This window comes from Cyanistes caeruleus, chromosome 4 (assembly GCF_971803275.1).
Source record: "Cyanistes caeruleus chromosome 4, bCyaCae1.hap1.1, whole genome shotgun sequence".
Taxonomy (NCBI): Eukaryota; Metazoa; Chordata; class Aves; order Passeriformes; family Paridae; genus Cyanistes; species Cyanistes caeruleus.
This window is the reverse complement of record NC_141704.1, coordinates 41,380,304-41,394,500: the sequence shown is the minus strand read 5'-3', so window position 1 is coordinate 41,394,500 and position 14,197 is coordinate 41,380,304. Positions and strand designations below refer to the sequence as shown.

At 35.2% G+C, this 14,197-nt stretch overlaps 1 protein-coding gene across 11 annotated transcripts in view; it reads left to right on the top strand.

Annotated features, from left to right (window-relative positions):
• LRRIQ1 (leucine rich repeats and IQ motif containing 1) overlaps window positions 1-13,128 on the top strand; it is a 109,208-nt gene extending 96,080 nt beyond the window's left edge. For 6 of the 11 annotated variants that reach the window (XM_086887812.1, XM_086887815.1, XM_086887814.1 and 3 more), the window contains one exon: window positions 12,910-13,109. In XM_086887812.1, the coding sequence (XP_086743938.1) occupies window positions 12,910-13,088 (179 nt within the window). In that variant the 3' untranslated portion in view covers window positions 13,089-13,109. Of the gene's footprint in view, window positions 1-7,209; window positions 9,259-12,909 lie in introns of those variants that run through there. The other 5 variants (XM_023932924.2, XM_086887813.1, XM_023932893.2 and 2 more) reach the window with 2 other exon arrangements.
• Window positions 13,129-14,197: the final 1,069 nt, after the last annotated feature.

Sequence of the window (14,197 nt, the reverse complement as noted above, 5' to 3'; positions counted from 1 at the left end):
ATACATGGTCTCATGTATTTTCATCATCTGTGTTTCCAGTTATGAAAATAATTCAAGAACAGATGCAGAGACATAGTCTAAAGTTTAAGTGCTTTTTTACAGCCTCATACTCTTCTACTAGGGTTTGGGAGTTCTTCAGTGTGGGGTTTTTTTTAAGAGAAACCAGCTTAACAAAAAAATTCTGTTTTGAGACACTGGTTTATAGTTCACTTTTCCACTTAGAACCATGGGCCCATTAGACCAGTGATAAGGATTTCTAATGTCTTATGATTTGAGTAAATAATAACAGTTTTATGCTTCCTTTGCCGTGGGATGTTTGTTAAGTAGATTAAAAAATATTTCTCAAGTCGGTGCACTGAAAGATCCAGTAATTTATGTTGGGCTACTTCAGATTGTTGCACTGGATGGTAAAGATGTGTCTATAAGATCTTCTTTCCCAAGGCACTCTTTCTGTCCTTGTTTCTTTTCCTTCTAATTTTCTCTTTTTCACTGCTGTTTTTTCCACATCTGTGTTCCGTAATTCTTTCTTTTACTATGACTGGTTCTTGTTTCTGTCCTCCAACTTATTGCAGCATAAGCTTCCTCTCCCATCCACTCTTCCTTCCCACACATGCCATCAAGTCTTCTGTTTGTTTCTACAGATCGCAGTCTGATTACTTTTTTTCCTCTCACTCTGTGTTTCTTTTTGAAGCCAGATTATTCTTGACAGTATTCCTCAGATTCATTATCTAGTTTAGACCTCCTCCAAATATGTCCTGGTTTAGTGTACTGTTCAAGCAGATCTTGAGCCCAATCTCTTAATGTACTTTTCCTTCGTGTTCTTTCTTATTATTACCTGTATTTTCACTTCTTTTAGTTATGTTAATTCCAAGAGTTAGGAACCATCTAGTGCCCCGTAATCCATCTTCTTTATTCTTACACAGCTCTCCTGTGCCAATGCACAATTTTCTTCTTCCCCATGTTTTAATCCCTGCTCTGTGTCAGTCTCTTTGTCAAGTCATTCTAGTCTCTTGTGCCAGCTGTGCCAGGGCACTGTTTACCAAGTCAGCTTTAGTGTCTCTCACCTTGATTCTGAGTCAGTCTCATTTCTTTCTTGGATTTTAGTTGCAGCCCTTTGCCTCTTCTCTCAGTCTTCTTCCTGTAGGAGTTTGGATTCTTACCCTCTTCATGGTTCCTGCAGCTATTCTCCATCTGCCACAGACAGCATGAAATGAGCAGGCTTTTAAGTTCCCTGACTTAGCACAATCTTCAACATTATCTGTAGGAATAGCTTTACTTCGCTCCATGTAATATCATGGTAAAGCATGTTTCCATGATGACTGTTATTTTAGTGAATGTAGTCCAAAAGATCAAGAATTCCTTCTCTGATCATGGGAAAACTTCAATTTGTATATACTTGATCCAAATTTGGACATATCCTAAAAGGAAGGCTCTTTTATTTAGTAGGTTTCAGATCTCCTTTGCAAAGAACATAAATATTTTACATATTTTCTTAGAAGTGACCAACCTTGCGGAAAATTTCAAGCAGATGCTCAATTTCATCCTAAATGGTCAAAACTGGGGAAATAGATGAGCTGGTACACAAAATAGATATTGAGCTTTAATAAGCAATGGTGCTGAAAGTCTTTCTTTTAATTAGAAAAGGGCTGTATTTTACAGGAATGTATTTGGAACACTATGTTTATTATGTTTATTTTGACTGTGTGGAATGTTAATTAATAAATGTTTTTAATATATTCTTGTAAATGGTTATCTCTTTCAACTCCATGTGACTGAGTCACGTTTTAGAGTTCAGATTATTCAAGTATGTAATTGTCAGCATGATCTAGTTAGAAGAGCATCAATGTTTGGTAAACAAAGAAATTTAAATTAATTGTTTCTATAAAATTTTAGAACTAATCTCTAGTCTTACCAGCATGAAGTCATGCAGATTTAAAAACAAAACTCGCCATTTACCTAAAAAAAATTAATCATGATTATATTTTTTCTGCAAATCTCCACACAAAAAGGAGATATATCTTTACATATTGTGTTTTATTTCATATAAATTGGTCCCCAGAGTTTTCAATGCTATTTAAATATAATTTTGAAATAAAAAAAATATAATGTAAAATTGCATCACAATACGTATTTTTATGCAAACAGTGCAACTAAAAAAAAAAAATCCAACTTTAAGATAGCCATAAGTAACATTATTAAAAAGTTAACTTTTCTGATATTGTAACATTTACCTTTTTCACAGACCTGCTGAACCTACCGTCTTTCCAGAGCTCAAATTGATGTAAATGCTTTGCTGCTAAGGATTCGTTCTGGTCACTTTCATTAAAATCTTGAGGTTTTTTTCTCCATGCCTTCTTATGCCTTATTTGCTTTTAAGTAATACAATATGTTAAGGACTTTGGAATAAATTATATCTCCAGACACACAATGTTAGGTGGATCGATAAATGTCCTATGACGTCTACTATGCATCATAAAATTCTATCATAACCTTTTTAACAAAGCTTTTCTTCTTGGACACCAAGAATTTCATTCAAAGCATATTACATATTGCATTACTTATCAAAACAGTGGATATGTAAACCTTGACATTTGTTAAAAGACCCAGGCTTTAACCAAAAAAAGACCAGAACAAATCGATAGCAGAATACAGATTAAACAACCAAAAAGTGACTGCTTGGAAATAGAAGCATGTGACATTATGCCAAGACAAGCTTTCAACACATACTCAAAATAGTTTTTTGATATATACAGGGATCTGAAAGTCTCCCAGACCGTACTGGAGCTTCATATATTAAATTGTTAGAAGTAAATGAATGTACAGTAAAAAAGTGTTAAAGCCTGTCTTCCAAAGCCTGCTTTAGTATAGGAGAAATTAAATTGCTTTTCTTGGCTGAGATTAGTTCCCACATCAGTGGGTATTAGAATAACCATGTACCACGTTAAGTTATACTTAATATACTTGCCAGGTTCTATTTAATTCTAGTACAAGTAATGGTAATAATAATAGTTGTCAAAAATATCAGTACTGTATATAGTAAACCAAATATAATTGTTCTAATTTGTGTTTAGTAAACATGTTAGTTTACATTTAACATATATCTAATTCTATTTAGTAAAGATACTCAAGATAGCATCTTGAAATCGTGTGATTCTTTCTCTTGCTGCCTTTGGGCAAGGCCCGCTAAAAATACACTTAAGGAACATAACATGAAATAAAACTATTGATTATGCTTACAATTATTCATAAATCACAAATTCACATGTACATACCTATGTATGTATGTATGCATATTAATGAAATATTTGCCTCTTTATAGCAAAATATGACTATAAATGTCACCTTTATTTTACCAATTAAGAAATTATTATAGTAGTAATGTGATTCACTCATATGCTAGTATGTGAACTATTCATTTGCAGGACACATTGCAGTTTAGGGAGATTGCAAATCCAAGCATGCCATAAAAAATGTTCACATCATTAGTAACGCTGTAAGAGAAATATGTAAGGTCCCTCAAAGAAAAACCTAAATCAATAAATATAAGAAAAAAATATAATAAGGATTCATTTTGATATGTTTGGGGGATTTTCAGGAAATTTGGTTTGTTGGTTGGGTTTTCTGTGTGTGTTTTGGGTTTTTTTGTGGTTTTTTATGTTGTGTTTTGTTTTGTTTTTTTAACAAGACTATGTTTTTAAGGAACATTTATAGGTTCAGTCTATTAATTCAAAGGGCCATAGTCATCCCTTATCAGACTGTCTTGTCTTCTCTCATTCCCTTGGTCTTGACAAAATTCTAACCATTTCCTAATAGAAGTATCTTTAATGAGTATTTCTGAAGAAAATTGCCTGTTTGAAAATCAGAATCAGAAAATCTGTTGTAAACACAGATATTAACAACAGAATTGTGGATTTTTTTGGTTTATATGTAACTCTTTTTACTTCTCGCAAGATTCTACCTAGATGCTTACTTTACACTTAAGTGCAAAGCTCCTTTTACTTGAGCATGCATGAAATACTCATACCTAGATTTTCACTAGAGTAGCAAAAAGACATGAAGTAAAAGAAAGCATAGTCATTTTTGGGCATATGTATGATCAATCAGTAAATCCTATATTTGCAATGCATTCCATTCATTATTGGATTATCATTATTGGATTAGTTATTAGGAAATTTTTTTTCACTGAAGATGTGGTCAAGCATTAGAGCAGGCTGACTAGAGAAGTGGTGGAATCAGCATCCCTGGAAATGTTCAAAAAACGTGGATGTGATGCTTACAGACATGGTTTAGTGGTGGACTTGGCAGTGCTCAGTTAATAGTTGGACTCCATGATCTGAGAGGTCCTTTCCAACTTTCATGAATCTGTGATCCTATTCTAATGTTTTCCTTAATCTTTCTATTTGGTCTTGCATTAAACTCTAGGAGAAAGAACTACAGCAAAACCCTTTCTCATATTTGATTAATACTTTCATTATAAATGAGGTTTCTTTGCTTTAGGACACAATTTTTACATCATAAGTAATATTGAAGCCACTAGCAGTTACAATAGCCACCAGTGTAACATCTGAGAAATAGCTGTGACATGAATAGAAGTAAGCAAACTGCACTGTGCTGATGTGATTTATCTGCCCTTGAGAATTCTTCTTCAGGGAATAGGCTGTTGGTTCTCCATGCCAGCTCTGTCTTTCATCAATTCAATAAGACCAGAGCTGATAATAATACCCATCTATCTATTTAGTAGATATCAAAAGTGCTTTATCAGAAGTGCAAACATAATTATGCCCATTTCAAAGATGGAAGGATGGGACGTACAAAGGGAATGATTTACAGTGATTTACAACAAACCCCTCTGTAGATATTTCATTCCAAATCAGTTGATCGTTCTCTGCAATGGCTTTCCTTTTCTTTGGCTGAATTGTGCTGAGAACTGTGTAAAGGGTGGAAAGAAAAAATACAGAGTTAGTCTGTGCTTCAATTCAGTTTGTCTAGGTCATAATTGTATAATAAAGTTTAAAGCAGATGCTATGAAGTTCGAGACCAGATGAAGAAAAGAGACCCATGACTGTCAGATGTTGGGAGAGCCTCATTGGGAGAGATTTGTTAAACCTGCATATAGCAGGTCTTTTGGATTTTGTAATGGAAGAATAATACATATTTCGTACTCATGTAAGGGCAATATATTCCTTCCAATACACTGTATATAATTACAAGTGGAGAGGGAAAAACCCTACGTGTACAGATTACTGAAACCCACCATGAAAATACTATTTAGCAGTGCACAGAGGTTCATAAACAAGTGAGGTAGTTCACCCACAAATAATCCAGATCAGGCAGTTAGGATTAGGTTGACTGACTGTCTTCCTAGATTGACTCAATCACTACTAGACTAGTTTTCAAATTCATTAGTGATAGGCTCTTTGTAGTCTCTGTTTTTACTCTGTTTTACAAATAATGTAATTAATTTTTTGTCAAAATATAGGAAAAAAGAATTCATATGTCTTTTTTACCTATGCAGTGGATACCATGTTGAAGATGAGGGCATAGAAAAAGCATAAATTAGCCCCAGTTTTGTTTTCTGCTTTAAATGTGCAATAACAATTTCCTTTTTGTTTTTATTTTAACAAAAAATTCCAGTCTTAATTATTTTTGTTGTTTAACAATGTTTTCAATTTCCTAAAATATTTCTTTAAATTAAAGGCATCCAATTTAAAAAATAGTATTACCATGTTGGATTTATTTTGAAGTTTCACTAATTAATCACTTAATTTACTAATTTGAGGGTTTCAATTTCAATGAATATGTTATGGTTCCCAGGCAAAATAATGAATGGAAAGTTTACAGCTTGATTAAATATTTTCTTTGCTCTCTAGCAAAAGTCTTTCTGTACTAAGGAGATCTGCTACCATTTGAGGTGTTAAATAAAATAATCCAAAGGCAAGGAAACTGAGAATGCTGTAAAGGCAAAATATCAGAATTTTAAATCTTTAGGAGATACATCTAGAGTAAATTATACATTTTAAGAAAAAAAGAACAAATTACTACATCTGTAGAGCCATAAGAAGATGAATGGAGATAATGTTAAAAATACTTGAAACCTCTTGGTTGCCAAAAGAGACAGCTGTTTAATAGATACATTTGCAGTAATTTAAGGATTCATAAGAAAGGAAACTATAGTCTGGGAAAACCTGACATTTAGATCTAGAAGGCTACAGGAAAGCATCTATGAGAAAACAAAGAAACTCTTACTCTTCGAAATTTATAGGTATATTTTATATATTGTTACATAGAATGATGTTCTACTTTTTTGTCACTATGTATTCTGAGAAATTTAATTTTTCTATTGAGAAGTACTAAAAATTTTAAATATCTAAAATACTGAAACTATGTAATAATATTTTCCTTTGGTAAGTGGAAAAAAGTTCATAAAATATTATTTTATAAGCTAGGATTTTATATATATACATATATATACTGACAGACATGAACTGCTGCATTGTGAACATCATATCATTCTCTTGCAAAGTTTTGGTTGTCTTCCACAGATATTTTCTTTCTTATAGATGCCAAAGAAAAATATTATCAGGTGTTCAGTTATGTTAAAGAAATATTATACCTTTGGTCATGCCTACTGGTTATTTTATTTAAATAATTTTCTGAAGAGTTTTTTAGAAACTAAATTACTCAATCCTTTGTATGCATGACAGTGAAAGTGATTGTTTCACATATTCCTATGTGTTCTTAAATTTTTCTGTGGCACCATCCAGCATCTAAGTGTAAGTATTCCTGAGCTTTGAACAAAAGAAATCTCTTTTATTTGGTCTAATATAACCACAAAAACTTGTTAATTAGCTATATCTTCTGAACTAGTTCTTCATCCACTTGAAGGATGAGTTTCTGTGTCAAAAGCATTGAGCATCTCTGTAAGTGTTTAAATTCAGAATGGACAGATAATGGCGCTTCTAAAAATATGATCATCCTGTTTAGTAATTTTACTGTCTTTTAGATAAGGAGTTTATTGTTTTTTAAAGTATTACTTTGTGAAAATACTTGTATTTCTTTTAAACAGTGAGCCATACATAACTACAAAAATTGCGTGCTGTCAATTAGACCTAGAAATACTATTGCCTTGGAAAGAATATAATACAGTGAAATTTAGGGAGTTCTGGTTGGTTGGCTGGTTTTTAATTTCATGTCTGTTTTGCTGTTTAGAAAAGAATATTTCTACTCCAGAAAAATCATGTTTGGGTCCATCTCATAGAGAACGGATATCATTTCGAGACCATCCAGTGGAGCTAAGCGGAGGATGGGGAGCAGGCAAAAAAAGGCAAAAGCTTAAAAATATTAGCTGAATATTGGAGATAACTAGTTGAATTAATCAAACACAGACACACATATGGACAGCTCTGAATATCAATTGTTGTATTGTTGTAATTGTATTGTTGTATATTTCATTTATTACCAATAAACCAGTTTCAGTTAACTACTTTTGACTTACTTCATTATACATGGTTACAGTGGTTTGGGTTTTGTGGGATTTTTTTGTCAAAGTATTTTATACCTGTCAGTAAGTTATCATAGTTTGTGTTTCCAATTGCTTATATGTTCATGTGGTATAGAATGCAGAAGTGATTAACTCTACAAGGTTTGTTGTGCAGAGACTAAGTTTAGCTAAGCTAAGCTTGCTTATAAGAACTGGATGAGTCCAAATATAATAAGGGTTCATGTGATGTATGTCACATATTGAAACGCTGAATTCTCATTTTCTCACAAAATAAAATACATGCTTGCAAACTGTGTTGTGAGCTATAACAGCTGGCAATGCCATTCTTAGAGAAGTCTGTTTAGAATATTTTACTGAACCAGTATACAAATGTTGAGCATGCACTTTTATTAGGAATATAAGTAGTCCTCTAGATCTTACATCATAAATTATTGTCATAATATAATAAAGCAACCTGTTATGTTTTTTTACTTTCAAATACTGTTTCCTGGAGGATTTAAAAAAAAATAATAAAAGGTTCTCATTTCATTTTGGGATAATGTCAAATTAGATCTATATGTCACTGTTAACTCAATTTAATTTTTTCAGACTTGTGTGTAAATGTTTTGTGGTGCAAGGAAACCTAGAGAAAAAGAAATACTGTCTCAACTGTTCATGGGTATCTAACGCATTACTTCTAGTCAATGCTTTATCCATGAGCATAGAGGACAGAAAATGTTCCTTGATTTCAAAGCCTAACATTATTTTAATGTTTTTAATGTTTGAGGGTATAAGTTGCTAATTGGATCTAAGAAAAGGCTGGTTTTGGTATTTCCTTGTCTTTGTAAGCTGCAACCCCCTGTAGATGGAGAAAGAGGTGGAATGGGTAATGGGGCTTGAAACTTCAGTCAGTAAAAACATAAATTCTTGCATTGTGGCTGTTTTTAAAATGTATTTAAATTAACATGTGTTGTTATTTTGTAAAGTGTTTTTTATGATAACGTATATCTAATTATGAGTTAAAAGCGTTTATCTCCATTTTTGTGAATACTTGCATTCATTTTCAGGTAAAAAGATGATTGACCTCATTGAAAATCTCCAGTAAATAATTTTACTTGTTTGAACAACTGTCCTGTTTTTATTATCACTTTGCTTTTGAAAAGTCAGTGCAACCTATTTCAGAAAATATTTCTTTGCCTTCCTGGGGAATTATGGTCAGGTTGCTTAACCTGACTATAGAAATGCTGTGGTTGGCAACAGGGTATAAATTGTCAGTAGATGTTTATTTCGCCTAGTTAGTTTCCAAATGTATGAAGTTAGTGCTCAGCTTGATTTCAGGATCTGCAATATAATGACTTTTAACTGTCATCAACAAATAGTGGAGCTTTTGTGGGTTTGCTTTTAACATCGAGGTTCTAAATTTTTTATGGAAAACTTTGTTATTTCAAGATGTCTACCACTGCACCTGGTAGTGTGTGTAGCCACTGTTACAGGTATTAACTGGAAATCAAAATACAAAATCAGGAGGTTCATGGCTTAACACTCCTTGCAGATTGTTCCCTCTATTTGTCTAGAGTATCCATAATATACTGTACATCACCAAAACTGTAAATAAGGGCTATTTCAGATTTTATGGGTCTTTCTATATCTATCTGTATCTACATCTATATCGAAAAAAATATCTGCTGTATAAAAATTATTAGACTTAATCTCTTTGTTTTCAGGGTATTTCTGAATGAGAAATACCTCCCAGCCTGAATAAAATGGTTTGGCAACATTTTTTTTTTTGGCCTTTTATTTTGCAAAGATAAATGGTAGCTATTTAATATACAGTTTACTAAATTATAAATTGGAGTGACAATATTCACTGACAAGCCTTTTAGGTTCATAATATGCTTAGTCTGCATAAGCTAAGTAATATAACCAAGATAAATTAATGCATTAAGTATGCTGTTTTCATTACATAACATTGCAATGTGTAATAAGATGATGTCTTCTTGTATCCAGCAAATTTTTCTCAGAATTGCAATGTTCAAAGTATGTCTGACCAAATGCAGAAAACGTGCAAGGTGCAGCTTCTGTTCAAGCTAGCAGAAGACCTTTATTGCACTCAGACATAAGGTGAAGCAACCAACATGCCTTGGTGTTCATGGTCACATCTTAGAGTAGGTAAGGTCAGAGGTAACACAGATGATACACTTGGTGGGTATTTATGACATGAATTTTTCAAGCCCTACTCTGAAAGAAGTTTTATTAGGTTTTTGTGTCTTTTAGGGATTTTATTTTAGTTCTCTCTTTTTCATTTTGGTTATTTTGGGCTTTTTTCTTCTTTTTCTTTTTTTTTTTTTTTCCACTTTTCTTTGTCCCCTCCACACCTACCCCCTGATGCAGTAACTCCCATTTAGAACAAGAACATATTCTTAAAAGTAAGGTTTTCTGTCAATCTGTTCTGATTTGGAGTGGCTGTGAGTCAGTGACAGTCCAGCAAAACTTACATCACAGAACCCTGAAACTGCATCCTGGATGCTCTGCTGCCTTTGCAGTGCTTCAGATTTCTTCCAGGCTCACTAGCATCATCTCCTTGACCCTTTTTTCCATTCCATGAAGATCTTTTAAGATGAAGGAGGGACTTCCTTTGTATGCATGAGCTCCTTTAAAAAAATCTTCCTTGTATGTATGAAGCTTGAGACTCTGGGGTGTAGAAAAGCATTCATTTGAAACAAAGAGGAAAACAACAGGGTGCACTTATGCGTTGAGCCGTTGATTGTGTTACTCACCAAAGAAAATTGAGGAGCTTTCTACCAGCTCTCCTGAACAGATGCCTGGGCTGTCTTTTCCTGTGCAACTTACCTGAAGGTGTGCTCAGTACTTCTTTAAACCCTTTGTTGTTTCAACCGGGGCATCAGGAAAAAACATCTGCAGCAACAGAAAAGAAAAAAATAACCTCCCCAAAAGGCAGTAGTCTTCATGTTAACGAGGTGCTAATGTCAGATCATCCACACTTGAATGACAAAAGTCTGAGATGAAATATTTCTCTCTGAATAAAGGGCAGATTTACCTACTTCTGACACAATACCCACGCTGATCAGAAAGATAATTGGTCAAAGGCATTTTGTGTTTTAACAGATATGTAAATAGCCCATGTGTAGCATAGACATTGCTTTGGTGCAGGGTGCGTTGGTGTTACACTTTGACTTAGTAAATAAATCTAATTAATTATTGATAATCTTGTTATTCGAACATGCATTCATTAAAGGCATGTCCACTGTACATAGTGTTTACATTTTTAAAAAACTTGCCCCAGGTGACATCCAAATCTGGTTTCAGACACATGGCTGCAAAACTGTCTCTTGGTCTTCCTTTACAAGCACAATGAGCAATACATTGGATTAATATCTCTTTGATTTTAATTTCGGATTCTCATGATAATGGCAATGTGTGTTTATGAAGGTACAGTCTTTCCTTTATACATACTGAAATTCCTTCCAATAGTATTCATGGAAGCCAGACTAATATTCTGGGATACTGTGTAATCTTAGTATTCTTTTCTTTTGTCAGAAAAACACATATGAAAAGTAGCTATTACCACATGGCCCCAAAAATGCAGGAATAGAACTCTTAATTATATTAAAAAAGATTGAATTGCCTGATGTTACATCTGAGTTCCAAGCAGTTGGTACTTAGCTGTACTAGCTGGAGAAGAAAAACAACCAAACAAACCAGCCCCCAGCAACTTGGGGTTTTAGTGTTTTGTTTTTTTCTTTCTACAGTCATGAGTGAAAAATAAATTAACTATTTTAGCAGTTGTCAAATAGCTGTTTGAATATTACTCTGTCAGTCACTGCAGTTTTTAGTCTGCATGAGAAATGTATATCTATACATGTATATAAACTTTCATGTATACTTTTGTATATGCTTACATATACCTGTATTCATACAGATATGAGATTGGGACGTCAGCTGGTCAGGGATGTAGGTATGGTTCAATAGGAATGGGAATCTCTTCTCACACAAAGTCAGGAAAATATGCCAAGTGTAAGGAAGGAGATAGGTATGGCCTGCAAGTAACAGTATACATAAACAAAGCAGGGTCTTGTGGAGAACTGCTCTCCTAGTTTTCAAGGTAGATGATGGACAGAAAAATGTTGACCACATGCCCTTGGCTGCATGCTGAAGGCACTTTCTGGTGCCTGCTGCTGTCAAGTTGTGCTGAAGGTTTGTTAGCAATAAAATAGCTATTGGAGAGAAGTTCCATGATGCCAAAAGAACAGGGGCTGAATTTCCAAAGATATTTTTAGTGGAAATATTGCCTAACTTCCCCAGACTGACCATCCTTACACGGACTGGAAGCTGAAGTTAATGACACTATGAGCTACACGGTTATTTACAGGTCATTTAGACAAGTGGATTGTCCTTTATGAGCACTTCCTCTGTCATTTTGGTGACAGATGCTGACACAACAGGTTAGTACCTACCTAGCTACAAGGACGAGCATTTATTCTTCCCTGGTCTTCATTCGAATGTTAAATAGATTTGTTTTGGAATTAGTAACCTTTTCTTAGTTGGTTGATTGCTACTTATATAGCGCTCCCCCCCCAAACACACCGTAAAACACTAAATAAGCCAAATATCTAAGAAGATATAAAATTACTTCTGAGTGAGATGCAATTGATAGTTATTTAACAATAAAGCAGGTAACATCGTTTTATGTGGGAACAACAAATGCCTATTTCACAAAGTTAAGAAGTGATAAAAGACACGTTTGTTAATAGCTAAGGGTCGGGTTTTCTTTATTTCTAACGTATTCATTTGTTAAATTACGCTTATACAAAGAAACCAGGTGTTAGCAAATTTTTTTTTTTTGAGAAGCACTACTTCAATTCTGAATGCAAATAAGCACGACCAAGTAGTTGAGCCACAGCCAAGATATTCCACATATATCCCGAGATGGAAGACAGCTTTTTAGGAGAGAGTGCTATAACTAGTTAAATTCTAATAAAGGATAAATGCCTGTATTTCAAATCGGCACAATTTTCTGTGCTTGTGAGCTGTGATCTGAAAAAAAAAAGAACGTACACAAATAAAATGGGTTGTATATTCCTGCTACATTCTGATCATGAGATGAGAGCTGTCCTGTCCAAATAGTGTGGGGTTTTTTTTTCACCATTTCAGGCTAGGGGAGTTTCGAGAGGTTATTCATTGCAAGAACACAGGTCAGCCGTAAGCTTGGCTCGTTTGTCTAACACGCTGCTATTCGTGCGATCGAAACAGGTTCTCCAGCAGTTTTTATTTTAAACGATGATGTAAACCTGCATGAAAAAAAGAAAGGTTATTGCGGGATTAGAAAATAAAAATATCGAAAATAAAAAGTCTCAAGAAGTGGCCGTTTCTGGTGGCTTTTTATTTATTATTTCCTTTAAAATTCGCAGGTTCTGGGAGAGGTGCGGCCGGTGCTTGCGGGCGCTCCGGAGCGACGCCGAGGGGCTGCGGCCGGGACAGCGGCACAGATCCTGGCTTCCAGCCCACGAGCGACAGCTTCGTTCTCCAGCGCATGGGGATACAGCCCCACGGATTTCTGTGCCGCATTGCACCGAAAAGAAATTCTTAAAAAGCATCAAACAAACAAAAAATCAAACAAACAAACAAAACCAATAGGAAATGGCTGCGTTTTTACACGGCCCCTTCACGTTTGTGCCGTTTTCATTCGCATTTAATTCCAGGTAATGGCTCGGGAAGTTTTTGCTTTTCATGTAAAGTGCCGGGTGAGGCTCAGAGCCTCGGCCAGGGAGATGTGGGAAGGACTTGTCCCTGCTCGGGAGAGATGCTCTGGCTGTGCTGGCAAATGGTCCAAGTGGGGGACCTGCTTTCACCTGGTGGCACCTCTTGCCCTGCGAACAGGGGGCGAGGCAAAGATTGAAGCTTGCGCAGTTCTGCTTTACCTGGTTACTTGATAACGCGAAACATTTTGTGTCTTGCCACGGCACAAACGCAAACAGAAATAAGAGAATTTCCTGCTGGGTTGGGTCATGTCATCTCCTCGCTGCCCATCGCAGCCTGATATATTCTAAAAAGAGCCAGCACACAAATGGGCTAGGAAAAATGTCTCTGGTGGTGACATATGCCGGGTATGGGTTTTGTCAGGAAAAGTCAAATATTTCGAGGCAATTTGTAATACAGTGGATTAATTTGGATTGCCCGGGGTAGAAACAAAAAGAAGACTGTCTCTAACCAAATGCTGGGGGCTGGCTTTATTTGCCAATATCAATATTTGCGTGGAAAGCTTAAAATATGTTGTTTTTCCAAGAGTTGAAGTTTTAAAGCCGTGGGGGGAGTGGAGGGGTGACGGAGGAGAAGGAGGCCGGTGGATGAAATATTAGCAGCATATCGGTTAACCACGAAGTTCTTTTCTGTATCCATCTAGCCGTTTCTGGTAAGAAGGGCAGGGGATAGATGCTCCTTAATGCAGACTAGCGTTTCAAAAGATACAGGCAGCTCTCAGCAAATGACAAAATAAAGCTGAGGCTGTACAGAGGCGGTGCTGAAAGACCGGAATAAAATTGCTCTGTGGCTTTCAGCATCGCTGAGTTACACATTTTTAATCGCATCTAGCACACATCGTATTAGGGGGGGAAAAAATGCAAAAAAAAGCAAGGGTTCTTTCAAATGAGGTAGCCTTGAAAACCGGCAGTCCTTGTCAAAGCAGCTCAATGCATCCAT